Source organism: Prunus dulcis, chromosome 3 (assembly GCF_902201215.1).
Source record: "Prunus dulcis chromosome 3, ALMONDv2, whole genome shotgun sequence".
NCBI classification, from domain to species: Eukaryota; Viridiplantae; Streptophyta; class Magnoliopsida; order Rosales; family Rosaceae; genus Prunus; species Prunus dulcis.
This window is the reverse complement of record NC_047652.1, coordinates 3,518,709-3,536,480: the sequence shown is the minus strand read 5'-3', so window position 1 is coordinate 3,536,480 and position 17,772 is coordinate 3,518,709. Positions and strand designations below refer to the sequence as shown.

Genomic DNA, 17,772 nt, shown 5'->3' with positions numbered 1-17,772 from the left:
CCCAGTCAATAAGAGGAGAGTCACGTCACTATCGCCAAGGAACACCGAATGATCCCATCCTTTATTATTTTAATTATATTTTTATCATCTTTTAAAATATGTTTTTGTTTTTTCATAAGAATATTAAGGTTGTCACGTGTCTAATGGGTTGAGTCTTGCATCCAAATCAAATGGCTAAGATTAAGGTTACATTTTTGACTAGTCACGTGATGACAGAAGGTCCCTCCACTACGGGAAGCTACATTTGATTCATAAATTAAAACTTGAAACGGTTTGAGCCCTTATAACTAACTAAGCCCATATTCTTAGTTGAATAACAGAATAAGGGATCATTCAGTCTGTGCAAGCCTCTTGTTAATTTTTCACTTTAGGCAAGACAAACTGAAGGGTTACTTTTGGCTGAATCCATTTGAGCACAAGTTTTTAGTTGAATTAGGTGACAAGTGAGAAATCACCTTTTTAAAATCTTTTCTTCTTTTGGTTCTCCCTTTTCTCTCATCACAGAGGTATTAGCAGAGATTCATTCTGCAGTTTCTTTCTAGCTTCTACTAATTGGGTTCAAATTCCTGCAACAGCAACTAATTTCGGTCCTCAAACCGACAAATCATGCATGGTAAGTATGAATTCAGTCAGCGAATGAGCAGCCAAACTCAACTCTCCTAGTGCTGAGCTTAGCCACACCAGATCTCCGGACAGTTGACAGTGAAGAGTGAAAGACTCAGACTCATGATAAAAAGTGAAGATAAACCTCTTCCAAAAGAGAGAACATCATTAAAGAAATTTCAACCATGACAAAGAATCAATAAAAAAATGAAGAACTGCAAGTTTCAACAGCTCTATCCCACCAAGATTTTTTGCGTAAGAAAACTACATTTTATCTTAAACCTAGTGGCAAATATTGAACATCCTTTTAGTATTTGTTGTAGGAGAGCTACAATCACATTTTCTTCTCCACGCCAACCCAACACAATTCTAAGACATAACCCCACATCTTCTATTTTAAAGAAGATACAGGAGAAAAAGATAACAAAAGAAAAAAAAAAAAAGAAAAAAAAGAAAAAAAAAAGGGAAAGAAGGGTTGGGACGAGGGGGAAGAAAAAGCAAACGCTGCCCACCCGAGAACAAAATCAGGTTGCTTCCTTGTGGATTCTGTGGCAGCCACTTCTGGACTGTGAGAATAAAACCATGTGCAACGGGTTCAAGGGGCACCTTGAAATGTGAGAGAATTGTTGTGGCCTCCAATTGACTGGTTGGTGGGAAAGGAAGAGAAACCTTCTCCAGCAGCAACCCAAAAAAGCTAACCAAGAAAATACATTTCTCCTTGGACCATCTTTATGCATAGTACATGTACAAGCTGTTAGCAGCAGCACAGGCTATCGAGTTTTCAGTTGGATGCCATGCTAAGTGCAGCAACTTTGTCGTGAAATCAAAACAATTTCCATTTGCATCAACCCCAGGGTTTTCTGCTCCTGTGACAGATTTTGTCAAGGTAGATAAATAATAATGTTTTGAGTAAAAATACTTTAAAAGGGAAAGGCTAACAAGCCAAGAAAGCTCAAATCAATTCAATGGTAAATGGCTAAGAGAAAGTAATTACCCCGTCTGACAACTCGTGTTATACTACTGCTCAGGGACCTGGAAGGCCTAGAAGGAGTCGGAACTTGTCGCCTAAAACAGCACATAAAAAATTACATTATCATCAAACTTATCCATAAAAATCAACCGCTAAGTCAAAGATTCCTGATGTCTTTCAGTTAAAATACCTCATTGGATTTTTGCTGGCCTCCAAAGTTGTTGCCTCAGTACTACCAGTTCCACAACCAAATACACGGAATAGATTGCTGGGGATCACATTAACAGCATATTAACACAAATCCCAAAGAATTTTGATCAGAACGACACAGAAAATAGGTACAAGGCAGCAAAACAAACCTGTAAGAACCCGTTGCTACTCGCAAGCCATCACCACTCAGACAACACTCGAATTTATCGAAGATAGAATCATTTTCATATAAATCACACAGCTGGACACATTTAAACAGGATAATCAGGCTTTGGTCCAACAAAGTAGGCACAAGTTACATGTTCACCTTTTATTTGAAGAATGGAATCTCACCTTAGGTCTTAAATATTCATGAACCTGGAAGGTTGTGACGGGACCTGAATCCATATTGATGTCCCATAACTGAAAAATATGTGACACAAGTTAGATACGAAAGCAGGGAGATAAGATCCCAACCTCACGCCACATTGGCAGAGCAAGACATTAAGCTTGAGCAGTTAGCATTTGACATAAATAACACAACTTCGCAATCAGATATCATGCAGAAGTAGCTACTCAAACCATTTAAAGGAACCATCTCTCTTCAAATGATGAAGGAAACCCAAAGACAGGTTTTGAAATTTGACCCCCCCTAAAAAGTGCAGGCTTCAAAAGTCTAGTTCCCCATAAAAATCATCAATTTTTTTTTTTTGGAGAAGGTGGGAGACAAATAATATCTGCATCACTTTCCGATCACGTCCAAGAGTTTTCATCTGTATGGATAATGCAAATGGTGGGAAGATGTAGTCTTGAGTGAGCTTGTACATAATCACATTAATAATCCTTAAAAAGTCTTTGACATTTCATTTCTGTTTTAACAATTCATGAATGTTGTGTTAACAACCTTTCATCCCAGAACAAAGTTAGAAAACCTGCAAAAAAGAGCCTCACCTCTTTGGTTTCTTACATAAGATTACTAACATTTATGCATATTTAAATAAAGGAAAAAAATCAACCAAAAATAAACAAACCTTAAGTGTCATGTAATCGCGGCTAAGTATATATCTTCCATCCTTTCCAAACTTAATATCTGAGATTGAAGCAATAATCTCTGTGAAGAATGATCTAGCACCAGGCGCTTCCTGTTCCTCAAACCTGTACACAAGATATTTGAACCAACAAATTTTGTAACATAAGTGATATACTAATAACACATTGAGATCCACTAATAATTGGAGAAAAAAAGTGCAGTTTTTCATCTTTTCCCCCCATTTAGTAATCTATAAGACATGGTAACCAAAACATATCATTCTTCTCTCCAGTTTTCACTTAACAACAGCCTTATTATATTCTGTGCCTTTCTTTTCCATGGTCAGCAGACTACAAGAAGATTATGGTAAAGTAACAAGGAAAATGCTTACAATTTAGCATGAGAATCACACAAAGCAGACTGCCGCAAATCAATGAGTCGAATCGAGCCTTTGGAACTGCTATAGGCTAACGTATTGCAATGGGTAGGGTGGAACTCTGCTGATGTTATCACCTCTACAATAATACAAAATGTTATTATTAAACAATTTGAAGCCATTCATCAGGGGCAAACAAACAAACCAACACAGAAATCACTAGTATGTTGTAAATAGGTTCCTTCAAATTCATGAACTAGACACACTTAATTGTACACGGATAGGCTGGCTGTATGAGGTAAGGTATATAAAATTTTCCTTTAGATCTTGTTCTTTTCCTTTTCAGTCCAAATTGCAACTAATCCTGGCTAAGTTGTGATTAACTGGCAAGTTCTCAAAAGCCTTCAGCCAGAAGCATGAAAATGCAATGGTGTGACCGCACACACTCTCAATTATATGAACTTCAACTCCAAGCACCAGAAATACTTTTTAACTCAAAAAGCCATTACCACTAAAACTGTTCTTAACTTAAATGTAAAACAGGAAGAAAAAAACCCGAATAGCTTACCGGTTAAATCTTCCATGTTTGCAGGCTTCACATCCACAATATTGAAACTTTGATTGCTAATTTCCAAGTTCCAAAGATTTATTCGCAGATCATCAGCCGATATAAAAGTTTCACCATCACTAAGAAAAATGCAAAAGAGAGTTGATAAACATTTGAAGAAGGATGCCAAAGGTAGGCAAACAAAGTTTCATAATTAAGAGATGTGAAAAAACAAATATTAAGGTTTTCATTGATGTTTTCAAGAACACAGAAAACTCTAAGATTCAATGGCCAATAATCAACAATTACAAACAAGAGAGCCAGCAGCAGGAATTGGATGATCCTGTGCATGGCCAATCAAAAACTATGAATTGGCTATACTTGATATGTGAGCAGGCTTAAAACAAGCATAAGAATTGAATTTATATTGTCTACTAAGGCCCTGACATAAGCCCCCAAGTCAACAGAAAGTTGTACTGATAATGATGTCAGACGAAAAATTCAGATACAAGTTCAATAAAGAAATAGAGGCACCTGTTGTTTGAAATTGAATTGATATGATAATCATGAGCATGAGCATATACTCTTCGACATCTAGCAACTAGGCTAGTCTCGTGGCTAGTTACCTACACAATGAAGTTTCAAATGTTAGTTCCAGACGTAATTCAGAAAATAACCAATATTACTTTAATAAACAAAAAGAGAAGGGTTAAAAACGACATAATGAAAGGTCTAGTTGGTCACTAAATGAACTGCACCAATGTGCTAATACAAGATACAACAATAAAATGTAAAATGGGTTAAATACTACTACCTGTGGCAATCGTAACGAAGGAATGCCCCCTGGTGGAAATGAAATGTCATTGCTCAGACAACTGAATGATCTGTCTGGGCATCCTCCATTTGCAAGATGCATTTTAGAGCTACCCAAATTACTTGAACTAGCAAGATTGCCATTCCCTACAGCTTTTGAAGGATCCACATTCATTTCAGAAATTTTCTTGACCTTCTTTTCTTGGACCTGTACAAAACTCAACCAGATAAAGCAAAAGAAATCAGTGCATGTAGGAAGCACACCATAGTAATAGTCTAGAAAAGATATTCACAGATAAAATGTGGCAATTGTCATCATTTAGTTTCAATCTTTCGGACAAAAATGAATGCACCAGATCACAGTTTTATGCAGCATGCCATTAGATTTATACACACATTTGGTAACATTACATCGCATAGTGACCATCTGAATAGCCAAAGTAAAAAGGACATTCTCTTATATGTACAACTGAATTCTTTAAATCCTTTTCAACAATGCAAAGAGTTGACACCCTACACCTACAATACATACAGCTATCTAGCACCATGCATCAATTCAAAGTCCAGACAGCTACATCCACAATACCTAGAGCTATAAGCTGGCAAGCCATATGTTCAAATTTCTCAAAACTGACTCCAAGTAAAACAATTGCAACGATTCTCCTCCATATTATCACATATTTATATCATATAAATGTAAGCTAGGTATTTGAAAATACCATACTCACTGCAACAAGAGAATTTAACTTTCCTACCTTCCAAAACTTAATTGTTTTATCGTTAGTAGATAGGAGAAACAGGGCACCATTGGCAGTTTGGCACCATCTGATTTTGTTGATTTTCTCCTCTATTTCCAAACTCTTCAGGTAGTCGAACTGACGGAAAAAAAAAAAAAAAAACACAGTGTGAGTATAAGCAACTTGAATACAGAGACCAAAACTAAGTAATAATGATGGCGATGTATTAGTAACTCATGAGAAAAGAATACCTCAGGTTCATGGCTCTGAAACTCTGTTTTATAACGGAACTCAGGATGCCTACTAACTGGATAATCCATTCTCTCCAAATCCCTTCTGGTGCCACCATTCTACACATTACAACATTCAAATACAATATACCGTTGTAACAAACAAGAAATGGTATTTCAGAATATAACATTCAAATAGAAATAACAGAAAAGGCCTCAAGGGAAGAAAAAACACACATCTTTTGTATCTGTCCTTTCAAATAGAACCACCCGGCCCCCACGGTCACCAGTAGCAAGATGGTCACCAGTTTTATCAAATTCAATAGCAGAAATAATATCAACTGCAAAAAAGACAGCCAAATGAAAATCAAGAAAGCCCATCTTATCCTCACATTATTTCAAAGAAGAAAAAATAATATAAAGTTGTCAGATGAGTATAAAATACTACTCTAAAGAACATGTAACTTGGACCAAAGCAAACATTAGAATTACATTTATCATAATTGCTGCCCCTTTAACTTTCATTTTATTCTTTCTTCTACAGGTAAACTCTCCTTCTAAATAGAAGCAAGAATTCACTCCTACCATGTCAACTGCTTGCAACTACTGAAAATACAAAAAGTTACAACACCAGCCTTAAGCTAAAGAACAATACAACAAGATCATAGATAAGCCTATATATCACAGAACAGCTGCTCTCCAATCTGAGAAAATAACGGAAGAAGAAGACTTTCTAAACTCTGTGCCAGCCATGAACCTCAACCAGTTGTGTCCGCTATATGAATCTATTCTTACCCTTACGATCTGTTTTCTATATCCTTTGTATATATTCATTAACTCTTCACCACCTTAACCATATTAGTCTTCCTATCTAACTCGTTCTCACTGATCCTTCTGTTCAACTTTAAAAAAACTCCTTTGGATCCTTTTCCCATTTTCATTCATCCCTCTGCGGCTCCAGCATTCACAGTGAGTCTATTTTTCATCTATTCATTGTTGTAAAGTCATGTATCACAAGGTTATGATTTGGATTCAATCATTCATTTTGATCATAATATTTTCTTCATTCGCATCATTACTATGTCTCATCAGTCGTGACACTTATTATGGGTTTTGATACTCTCACATCGAAGCATTCCTTTCCAACCACATCACTTTTAAAATCTTGTACAAGTCTAGCAAGAAAACGTAATGAGCCACTTCATGTACAGGAATCATCAACTACCTAATTGCAGCACATAAGGTAGCATTATAAACGCACAGGTGGAAACCCTCCCCTTGAAGTGTCCAAAGTACAGATTCTAACATGCAACTTTCCCAAAATCAGATATTATTCTCATTAAAAAGGGAAAACTCAATGTAACTATGATCAACAGACATCTGTAAAGAAACTATAGGGCGCTGATATATAAATCTTTCCTGAGACCGTTGCAGATATAGACACGCTTACATTTTTTTTAAAAATATGGCACAATTGTCTTCTGAAAATCAAAACTAACAGTTGGATTCTCAAAACCACAGTTTTACCTTTCTTTGATAATTAGGTTCTTCCAGACTACAAACATAATGATGACATTTACCTAAGCCAGCCAATAGTTGCAAACCAACCCAAGTACCTGTCTTTTTTCGTCATATGTAACTGATGTGTAAGTAAAGAACAGGAAATTCCACAGCACTATTCAGTAAGCACACAATTAGTATAATGTGGTTATGTTTCCCCTAAATAAAAACTAGATTCATGACAAACATATATCGCTATCTAACCAGTTGTGTAAAGACAGCTAACGCTGGGTTTTGATTCAAGTCCTAAAACTCAAGCACGCAGAGAACAGTCCAAAATCACCAACTAAGGGATGGACAATAACAATGATCCAAAACTATAAGGCGCAAATTCACGTGTTAACAACCTAAAAGAACCATTTATAAGACCAAACTAGTGAAACATAAACTATAATCACAAACCCAAGCCACCACTCACTTTACCAAGCTCAGTTCCACACTGTTTCTTCATCAATCCAATAAATGAAAAGTGCAACCTAAACCTCACATGCACACCTCCCCACCAATTTCAGACCCAAAATCCACCACTTTCCCTAAATCAAAGCCAGAACCCACAATCAAACACCAATTACTCGATGACCCAGATGCCGAAACACAAATAACTCGACGACCATGATCCAAAACAGATCGAAATCCCAAAAACAAGCCATGAATGCATCACTTGCATAAAATTACCGATTGGATCCAAAAGGGTCGTGAATGATATTACTCCAAAACTAAAAATTTCGACAAAATACCTTCCTGAACTTCTTCACCGGCCGTCCGCTCGCCGAAGACCTGAGAGAATTTCCACTCCAGAGGCTGTGGAGGGCCTCCGGGTGCTGCGACGACCTCATCGCCACCGTTCATTTCTCGCCGAAAAGCAAAAGTGAATCAACGGCCCAGATAAACCAAACCCCAAAATTACCACCAATCTAATCACCGCATCGAAGATCGCTTTGTGGGTTTACAAGATCACAGACAGTACTGAAAAACCCATATCCAAATAACACAATAAACAATCACAATGATGTCTGGGTATTTTCCAATTCAACCATTCCAACACAAAAACAAAAACAAAAACATAAAAAGCCTCTCTCTTTCTATCTCTAGTACACGAGCTCTGTCTCTCTCTCTCTCTCTCTTTCTCTAGAAGGAGAAAATTGGGATTTTAAAATTAATTTTTAGGAGAGATTAAAATGACTGAGCAAATGGGTTCTTTGGCTTCGGTTGGCTTCGGAGACAAAAGAACACAAAGCGCACACACATCACACACACACTTCCCCCTGTGTTAAGTTCTCTCTCAATTATAGGCTTCTCTAAATACTTTTATATTTTTTTGGGTTTGTGATAAGATCACCTGGTAAAGTGACAGCTGGGCCGGTTGAGAGATTCTGCTTGGGCTGTGGACCCGTGATGAGTCAAAAGGTAGTGAGAGTGGTGTGATTTGATTGGTTGGTGATGGGGTGCTGTGTCATAAGGCGGTGAGGTTAAGAATAAATAAGGTATGTTGGTAAAAAAAGTGAAAAAGAATTTGAGGATTTTAACTTTTTGAGGATGTGTTGAAAAGGAAAAAAGGGAGATTGTGGAGAGAAGGTGAGATGAGATTTCTTGAAATGACATGCATGTCCTTGCTTTCCCATCTTTTGGATTTTATTATAATTTTTTACACCCTTGATAAATTATGAATTTCTTTAGCAAAATAAAACACTTCTTTTTTTGGGCATTTTGGTGGAAATTAAGATTTTATGTGGTTGGTTGCATTTGCATGGGATCATATCATGGGATGTAGAGATGTGTTGGATGTATAAAGTCCCATAACATTCCCTCAATCTCCCAACATATTTTGATGACTGATCAGCTCGATCTTGACCATCCAATCCAATGACTTTGGTTCCAAATATTTTTCATTTCTTTGACTTTTGCAGCTTCTAAGAACCAAAGGTGGTTATTGAAAGATGATCCTAAGCTTCAACTAGAAGGAAGTCTTATCACTAAAGAGATAACATGCTTAATTTCCTCTAATCTTTTGGTTGTGTTGAAGAGTCTTGCTCCTTTAGTTAAAAACTAGATTGTGAATCAAGTGCCATTGGTTGCTATGGACCAAACTAAACTTTACCATTAAAGCACCAATTTTTTGTTTTTTGTTTTCAAGAGGCAAAGTAGCTCCACCATAGTAATGAAATGAGTTCAACTTTTTCTTGGCCAATGGGGATTTTATGGAATGACTTCACCTTGTAATGGTTTATATCATGAATAAGTGTAATAAATACCAGCCAATTAGGTGTATGTACCTTTTTCTTTGCATACAAGTAATATTGGAGAATGAGTTTTTTTTTTTTTTTTGGGGTAAATACTATGAGGTGTTTGGGCCAACTTGCGCACACCTCGACTAATTCTCACTCACAAAACTGAGCCTGCCGTTGACCACCAGGTTTTGCAACTGCGGAGACTTGAACTGGGGAACAAATCCAACCTCAAATGGCGGACAAACCATTGGGCCACTCTTAGTTGTTGGGGAGGAGTATTTTCTTACACACATTGTCAAGGTGCTATTGGGTTCAAACTTGAGGGCATTGGTCTACAAGTAAGACCGTTTCCACTAGACTCGATCCGGTTGGCTTTTTTTCTTCAATTTTTTTTTGGAGACAGGATCATTCAAGTTTTTTTTTAATGGTTTTAGACTAAGCAGGGCAACACCAAAAGAGGCCCAAAGTATGGTTGCAAGCCCTAAATTAAAATATGGGCTATTAGTGCCCAACTGGGTTTATTCTGCAAAGCCCCCATTTATAGGTTGGCTGAGTTTTGGGTTTCAGACCCCAAGTTCAGAGCTATGGGCTGTTATTTCTGATTTAGGATTATACTTTCCAAAATTGGCAATTGTAAATGACACTGCATGATGCATGATCATTTTTTTTTTTTTTTCATGTTATTTTTAGTACAAGGGATGATCTAAACTATACAAGAAGGGGGTTTCTCACACACACAACTAGAATACTATGAGGGTTCAAATCTGAGACCTCTAATTTGTAAGTCATTACCATTTTCATTTGACTAAACCGAGTTGGCCTTTTCATGTTTATTAAATTTATATAATTGATTTTGTCTGTCTGGTCTTTCAATTGCAGTCTTACTAATGAGAACCTAAGTGTGATTGAAAGAACTTTTGGTTCTTTCCTGAAAATTTTGGAAGCCTCGTGATATAGTTATTTCTCACAAATATGCCATTCAATCCAATTTGGGTTATTACCTCATCAAAACTATACTTTCCTCTCCTAACGTATCCAATTGTTCTTCTAAATAAAAAAAACATATCCAATTTTTTTTGTCCTAGGGTCCCTGTTGAGCGTTTTTCTAGTAGGGCCTTTTTAATATATCCCACTGCACGTTGTGTCTAGTCTCTTCTCTTCTCTTAATTTTTTTTTTTCTTTCCATTTTATGCTTCACTCTAAGTTATTCTTAAGATATCTAAAGAACGAATGAAATTCTCCATTCAAAGTGATAAAATATATATATTCTCTTTTTCTTTTTTGGATACAAGCGATATTCTACTTTAAACTAATCTAAACTACGAAGAGAGGGAGATTCGACTCGAGTGTAGAGTGGATAGCATATATATATTCTTAGGTACAAAACCCTTATTTTTAATCCATAATGCACATCTAAGTGGTTCTTATTTTAGGTATACAAGCATCTTATACTCTCTTTGATCCAAGAATTTGTTCCATATTCCGATATTCGTTTTGTTCCACAATTAAAATGACTGTCCCTAGCATCGAAAAAGAACAACAACAAAACCAAAACTTTGAAACCGCACCACCAACCATGAACCAACATTTTCATATGTGCATATAGTACCAAAAAAACAAAAAAAAAAGCCGAAATTCACGTGAATTTGTTTTTAGTTTGTACAAGCATGCATTGATGTGTCACGTTGGAATTAAATGCGTGACACATATTTTGATATATGTATATAGTACCCCAAAAAACCCAAAAAAAAAAGCCGAAATTCACGTGAACTTGTTTCTAGTTTATACAAGCATGCACTGATGTGTCACGTTGAGTATCAAATGCGTGACACATATTTTCAATCACCCACCACCTTTCTATTATTTTTTGAATCATCAAAGCGCTTTTCCTTTGGCCGGTATTATCACTAGACTTTATAGGCACCATGCATCTAGCAAAGCAACAAGAAAATGGCCGCCTTTTCTCTCAACCACAAGCAATAAGAAAATGGCTTCTTTATTTCCTCCGGAAATTCTTGTTGATATATTTTAAAATTGGCATCTGACATGGTGCATACAAAGATTTCACGTAACCAATGTGATATAAAGTGGTATAGTGGTCAAGTAGCAATTGGTAGCCAACTAGCAGAGGATTACTTTAATTCAGAATGCTTGATAGGAAACATCATCGCCACAATAGTAGAGAAGCCAATTGGTCATATTATTATTTTTATTCAAATTATTGTTGGTAGATATGTTATATGTATGTGAAAAATGTTGACTACCTGAATGACAAATGTATGCAATCACATATAAATTGTATGTATTCAATAAATTAGAATTTTACTTTCAAACATAGGTTCGAATTTAAGACGTATAAATTTTTATGGGAAACCAGACCATACATTTATTAGTGAGGTGGGTGGTCTGGTTTTCTAGGTCTCCGAGCGCCTCCTCGATAGTGCCAAAGACGCTAAATGATTCGCGACTTGATTTCCTAATTTTCTCATCCAAGACCACACGCACATAATGCAAAGTATCTGTAGCAATCTTTAATTTTGAAGAGAATGGGGTATAGATGCCATGTACCCATTTTGATGTTTCTAGTGATTGTACACCATCCTCACTACTTTGATTAAAGTGATTCTATTTGCATTTGTCGTGCATGTATTTTACCAATCACATCCATGATTACTTATTTTATTCTCCCTCGACTCCTCCCGTATGTCATTCTCTCGCTGTCAACTGACGCCGGTGGTGTCGTCAAGGCCATTGGCCACGGCGGATCCGACAACTAAGTCGATTTTTTTTATTTTTTTATTTTGCTGTAAAGTTTAAAAGAAATAAAGAAAAATTAATTACTCATATATTGTCTCCCACAACAAGTCTCATCAAATCCATTATGTATGCTTATGTACGTCTAATCTCACCTTAAATATTCCCACTAAAATTATAAGTATATAGCTCGTGGGTATCCCTATTTGGAAATAGATCAAGAATATAAATTCACTTTCTTTTTTTTGGTGTGAGAATAAAAATTCACTTTACCCCAAAGAGATAGGAACACCACAGCATCATCATTGGAGTATTGAATTCATTTTGGTGTCGGACCTAAAAAAAAGGCAAAAAAGAAAGTGGATATGACGTGTTAATATTTTAGGTAGAGATTTAAGAATTTGTGTCTGTTTCGCAGTGTGCAAACATGGATTCTGAGACTTTTCTTAATGATAAGGTGACTGAATAATGTAGGGACTGTAAAGAGCGGTGGCAAAGCTATCTGATTCTGATCATATAATGTTATGTGCGTCATGAAGGAGAAAAATGGGCACAAACTAAGCAGCAATCAAGCTAAAAGAAGAGGTAGATTATAAGGCAAGGCAACGCCTACTTATATATTCACGGTCACATGCACAAACTAAAATTATTAAGATTATTATATCGACATAAAGCTTTAAAAGTGAAATACAAAATTTTTAGCCTGTAACGTACGTCAAAGACATTTTCTACTTAGCTAAACTCTGTTCTTGAAAAATGTGATTTGCACTTCAAATATACCTCTTGCGCTTTTTAGAACACTCACCCACCAAGCCTAAAAATACCATTTGATAGATAAACCTCGTTACTTTGAGTCTTGTATCTCCCACCTACCAAATTAAAACGATTACCTAAGCAACCAAACCAGTGAATTCTCATCATCTACAATGTGCTAGCTTAAATATGATGGGGTGACACCCAAAATTTATACAAGATTTAGTGGGACTCTACTAAAAACCATAAATATTTTGGTAAGGTTATACTAAATAACTTGGTTTGGTGAGACCCCGCCGGACTTAAATGTGTTATTCAATACCCACCCAAAAATTATAATTTGCAAGATGTGTAAATTATAAAAACTTCAACAGAACTGAAAAACTATCAATCCATACTTTATGTAGAAGCTCTGCAAAAATGTGCTCTATTGGTCAAAAATAAAATTTGATCACTAATTTGTGAGATTTGAGCCTTTAATGACTTTATTAGTGTTCAATTTATTTCAACAATGAAGAATTAAGTTGAGAGTGAGCAACAGAGCTTGAAGAACATTATGCGTGGAATGTGGGTTATCAAATTTGGAACTTGTGGTGTAGTCAATAAATTAATGAGGTGTTAGTTGAATTGGTTCAGGTTTTTGGTGTCACTATAAAAAAGGCTTTTTTGGTGACTTAGTCACCCCAGCAAATGTCACAAAATGTCACCAAATAATGGTGACTATTGCCAATTTTTTTGTAGTATGCTCTCAAGTGGTCCTGAGTACAAGTCTCCATAATACCCGTATGTGTGAGTTTCCCTCCTCCCTCTTCCTAATCTTGGTAAAACAAACAAAAAGTTTTTATTTAAAAAATAATTTACAATGTAGGAAGTTACTATATAAAAGATGAAAAATGTATGTTAAAAAGTAAAGTAATGGAACTACAAAAGTACACTTAATTTGTTAGGGCATCTCCAACCATAATCTCTAAATGGGGCTTTAATAATAGTGGATATAGACCCATTTAGAGCTTTGTTGTCATATTCTGGGTTCTAAAATTATTTTTCCCACAATGGGGGCTTTACATTTGAGGTTCTATATAAAATTTTTTATGATGTAATTTTTTGTTGTTATTAACTTAGTTTTTTTATTGTATGTTTATGTTATGTTAGCTTTTTTTAATGAACATCTCTACCAAAAAATAAATCAAAATTTGGAGTAGTAATTCTAAAGGAAAATTATAATTAAAAAAAATAAAAATCAACATTTATACCCAATTTATAATTAAAAAAATTAAAAGAAACATAGGAAAATTGAAGTAGTAATTCTAAATGTAAATTATAACAATTGAAAGCAAAAAAGAATGAAAAAAAAAAGAGAGAGAGAAGGAAATATCAAACCAAAAAAAAAAAACACAAAAGGGATAGACAAAGCCTTTTATTTGGTTGCTATTAGAAGAAAAAAAAAAAAAACATTAAACAAGCCGGATGTATGCTGCAGCTTTTCAAAATGTGGGACCTATTTGGGATCTATCAGAGTCCACAGATTTAGAGACAGTTTCGGTGGGGCTTTATAATATAGGGCTCCAAATCTCTTTCATTGGGGATGTTTTTTTACACATGAATTCTATATTATAGTCCCAAAAAGGTTGAGCCCCAATTAAGATTAAAACACCATTAGGATGGCCTTAGTCTATTATAAGTTTGTGCAAAATATAATAATTTAAGTAAATTTAGATTTTAACTATATAAAAAAAAAACCTGGTACAAATTAATAAGATTGATTAAAATAGGGCCCAAAACCGAAAAGAGCCCTAATTGAAGAGGTGGATTGTGACACAGCCAAAAGCTGTAGCACTTGGCAGCCACAAAAATTGGGAAAATAGGATCACCGACTGAACCATACCCGGAATATTCCCCCTAGTAAGCGCTAGTGCGTTTCAAAGTTGGACAGCTAATCCCAGAGCGAACTGAATTCCCTTGGAATATCCTCATATTCCCGCGTTTTTATCTCATCTTATCCCCACCCCTCCACCCTCCGATCTTCCACCCTGTCAAAGTCATCAGATCCAACGGCCACAACCCCATGATGCACCAAACAACTATTAGCCATATTCTACACCATTTGTATATTGCTCAAGTAATATTCCATTTGGAATCCAAATCCCATTTTAACTCGCCTAATTCACAAATTCAAACACTTGGGTTGCTATAAATACCCCTTCTCTCCCTTTTACACTTGCAACCAACAATTCTTCTGCTTTCTGCTTCTGCTTCTTGGGTTTTTTGGGTACTTGGGTTTTTTTTCTCATAGAAATTTCATCAATGGCTGGAATTGTGGTGGTTTTTGACTTTGACAAGACCATTATTGAGTGTGATAGTGATAACTGGGTGGTGGATGAGTTGGGTGCAACTGATTTGTTCAATCAACTTCTTCCCACCATGCCTTGGAACTCTCTCATGGTAAGTTCTAGATTTCTTCTTATAATCAATCTTCTTGTTTAGTTTCATGTTGTTTTTCTTATGGTTTCATAAAATGAGAGAGAAAAAAAAGAAAGAATTTTATGGTTTTCAAGAGCCTTAAAATATGTTTCCTTTTTTGGACAAAATATTTGCAGGATAGGATGATGGAGGAGCTTCATTCACAAGGAAAAACCATTGAAGACATTGCAGAGGTTCTGAAAAGGACTCCAATTCATCCTAGAGTTGTCCCAGCAATTAAAGCAGCCCATGCTTTGGGGTATGTGTCAAAACCAGCCCCTCCATATTTTTTTTTTCTCTTTCTTTTTTGGAAGAAATATAATTAATTTTGTGGTGGGTTTCTGGTTTTGGTGTCTGCAGGTGTGATTTGAGGATTGTTAGTGATGCAAATCTGTTTTTCATTGAGACAATCTTGAAGCATCTTGGGCTGGAGGAGTATTTCTCAGAGATCAACACCAACCCAAGCTATGTTGATGAAGAAGGAAGGCTTAGGATTTCTCCTCACCATGATTTCACCAAATTCTCTCATGGCTGCAGCCTCTGCCCTCCCAACATGTGCAAGGTATATTATTATTATTATTATTTTAATTTTATATTTATTATAATAAACCCACAATCAAGACACCAACTTCTCTGTTGGACCCAATTCCAAAAGGCTTGGAATATTTTCTTATACTTCATAAATACTAAATAAAAAACTCTCAAGATGTTAATTTTTTTTTGTTACTGTAATTAATTACAGGGTGTGGTCATTGAAAGAATCCAAACTTATGTATGCACTGAAGGGAAGAAGAAGATAATCTATCTTGGAGACGGCAGTGGAGATTATTGCCCAAGCTTGAAGCTCAAGGAAGGAGATTTTGTAATGCCAAGGAAAAACTTCCCACTGTTTGATCTAATCTGCAAGGACCCTTTGCTCATCAAGGCAGGCATCCATGAGTGGACTGATGGGGAGGAGCTTGAGCAGATTCTGCTCAGCCTCATCAACACAATTTCCATGGAGGAAAATGCTCAGTTTATCTCAGCTGATTGCAAGTTGCAGACCATCTCTGCTTCTGCTCATGAGGCCTTTCCTAAGGCTCTCCCTGTTCAGCAATAGTAGTAGTACTAATCATAATTAACATGTGTGTATGTACAACTTTGGTTGGGTTTTACCCTAATTAATGTGATGCTGGCAAATTAATGTCATGGCCAGCAAATTCAGAAGAAACCCTTTTTACCCTTCTGCTTTGGGTCTTTTGGGTTTAGAAATAGGCTTTGTAAGTTTATGATTTTGTATTGATCAAGAAAATTGGATCAATATACATTTTCCATGGAAAAAAAAGGGGTGAAATTGGAAAATGCTTGCTGTATTTATGGGCTTTCCAATTCTTACATAGGCCGAATAGCAGCCACATGGTCATTTACATAGGCAGGGCCTTCAATCTTTCAGATAACTCCATATTTTGGATTGTATATATCTGCCAATATAGTTTGGGTCACCTCCACTTTTCTAGTTTTTATATACAAAATATTAGATAAAGGATTTTGCGGCTTTTGTTCGCTTTAGTTTTATTGTTAATATGTTAGTCAGTTGGCTTTTGAAATTGGTACTCTCGATGTCTTGTTGATGTTTTTTATTATACTGTTGAAGTTTATCTAACAAAGTTTAATATAAAATAGAGAAAATAAAAAACAATTAACAAAACAAAAGACGGGTCAAAGTTCAAAGTTAATTAACTGGGAGGCTTTGCGGTCTTATGAAATACATTATACATGTTTTAGCTATCATGCATGCATTTACAAAACGGGATTTGGATAATCTTATCTTTTAGTTACCAAAAGCAAGTTTTCTAAGCTGAAATCGACATAGTCTTATAAAGTACTACAAGAAAAGAAACGACTCTCATGGGTGTCACATGAGTCTCTGTCTACATATGTCACGAGTCACGACAACACATGAGTGTGCATGCATACATCGGTTTCATGTACAATATTTACTAATTTTTTAATTTATGGATCATATCTCTCTTAAATATATATGAGAAATAAATGGATTCCACATAAATAATCGGAAGATAATGAAATTAACTTTCTAATTAATGATTCAAATTTAGTGTATGGGTATTGCTATTTGGATCATATTTACTGACTATATTGTTGATCACCTTTCTAATATAGGTGACTCCCACATATACTGGTTGGATTCACCTTTATTAGAGATGTGGTCAGTAATATGGTCAGTAAATGTGATACAAATATAGCATTATTGTTAATTTAAAAGAATTAACTTTCCAATGGGGTTTAGCCTAGTAAAAAAGGGTCTTAACTTGCAGACAAGAGGTCTTAGATTCGAACCCCTATGACATCATTTGTGTGTGTATAAGAAATCCACTCTTCTCTAGTTTAGACTATTGCTTGTACTGAAAAATAAAAAAATAAAACATTACTTGCTTATATATGGTCATCACAAATTTAACAACAATGTGAAATCTCATACGATAAAAATGAGTGCATGTACATTGCGGGTTTAACTCAAAAAC

General features: G+C 35.7%; 2 protein-coding genes across 4 annotated transcripts; one reads left to right on the top strand and one right to left on the bottom strand.

Moving 5' to 3' along the window:
* Positions 1–737: 737 nt before the first annotated feature.
* On the bottom strand, positions 738–8,315 carry LOC117622575 (serine/threonine protein phosphatase 2A 55 kDa regulatory subunit B beta isoform). Of its 3 annotated transcripts, none has more exons than XM_034353307.1 (14): positions 7,793–8,315; positions 5,733–5,836; positions 5,517–5,615; positions 5,284–5,403; positions 4,527–4,736; positions 4,250–4,341; positions 3,737–3,855; positions 3,184–3,307; positions 2,794–2,917; positions 2,117–2,185; positions 1,933–2,024; positions 1,764–1,841; positions 1,598–1,668; positions 738–1,469 (listed from the first exon to the last, which is right to left on the bottom strand). In XM_034353307.1, exons 1-14 carry the CDS (start codon positions 7,902–7,904, stop codon positions 1,333–1,335), a joined length of 1,551 nt encoding a protein of 516 aa, XP_034209198.1. In that variant the 5' UTR covers positions 7,905–8,315; the 3' UTR covers positions 738–1,332. The 3 variants fall into 3 exon arrangements, with proteins under 3 accessions (XP_034209198.1, XP_034209199.1, XP_034209200.1); XM_034353308.1 differs by having other exon boundaries at positions 4,530–4,736; XM_034353309.1 differs by having other exon boundaries at positions 772–1,463.
* Positions 8,316–14,972: 6,657 nt separating this feature from the next.
* Positions 14,973–16,772, top strand: LOC117622576 (inorganic pyrophosphatase 1-like). Its single transcript, XM_034353310.1, has 4 exons — positions 14,973–15,232; positions 15,388–15,509; positions 15,611–15,812; positions 15,993–16,772. Exons 1-4 carry the CDS (start codon positions 15,095–15,097, stop codon positions 16,347–16,349), a joined length of 819 nt encoding a protein of 272 aa, XP_034209201.1. The 5' UTR covers positions 14,973–15,094; the 3' UTR covers positions 16,350–16,772.
* Positions 16,773–17,772: the final 1,000 nt, after the last annotated feature.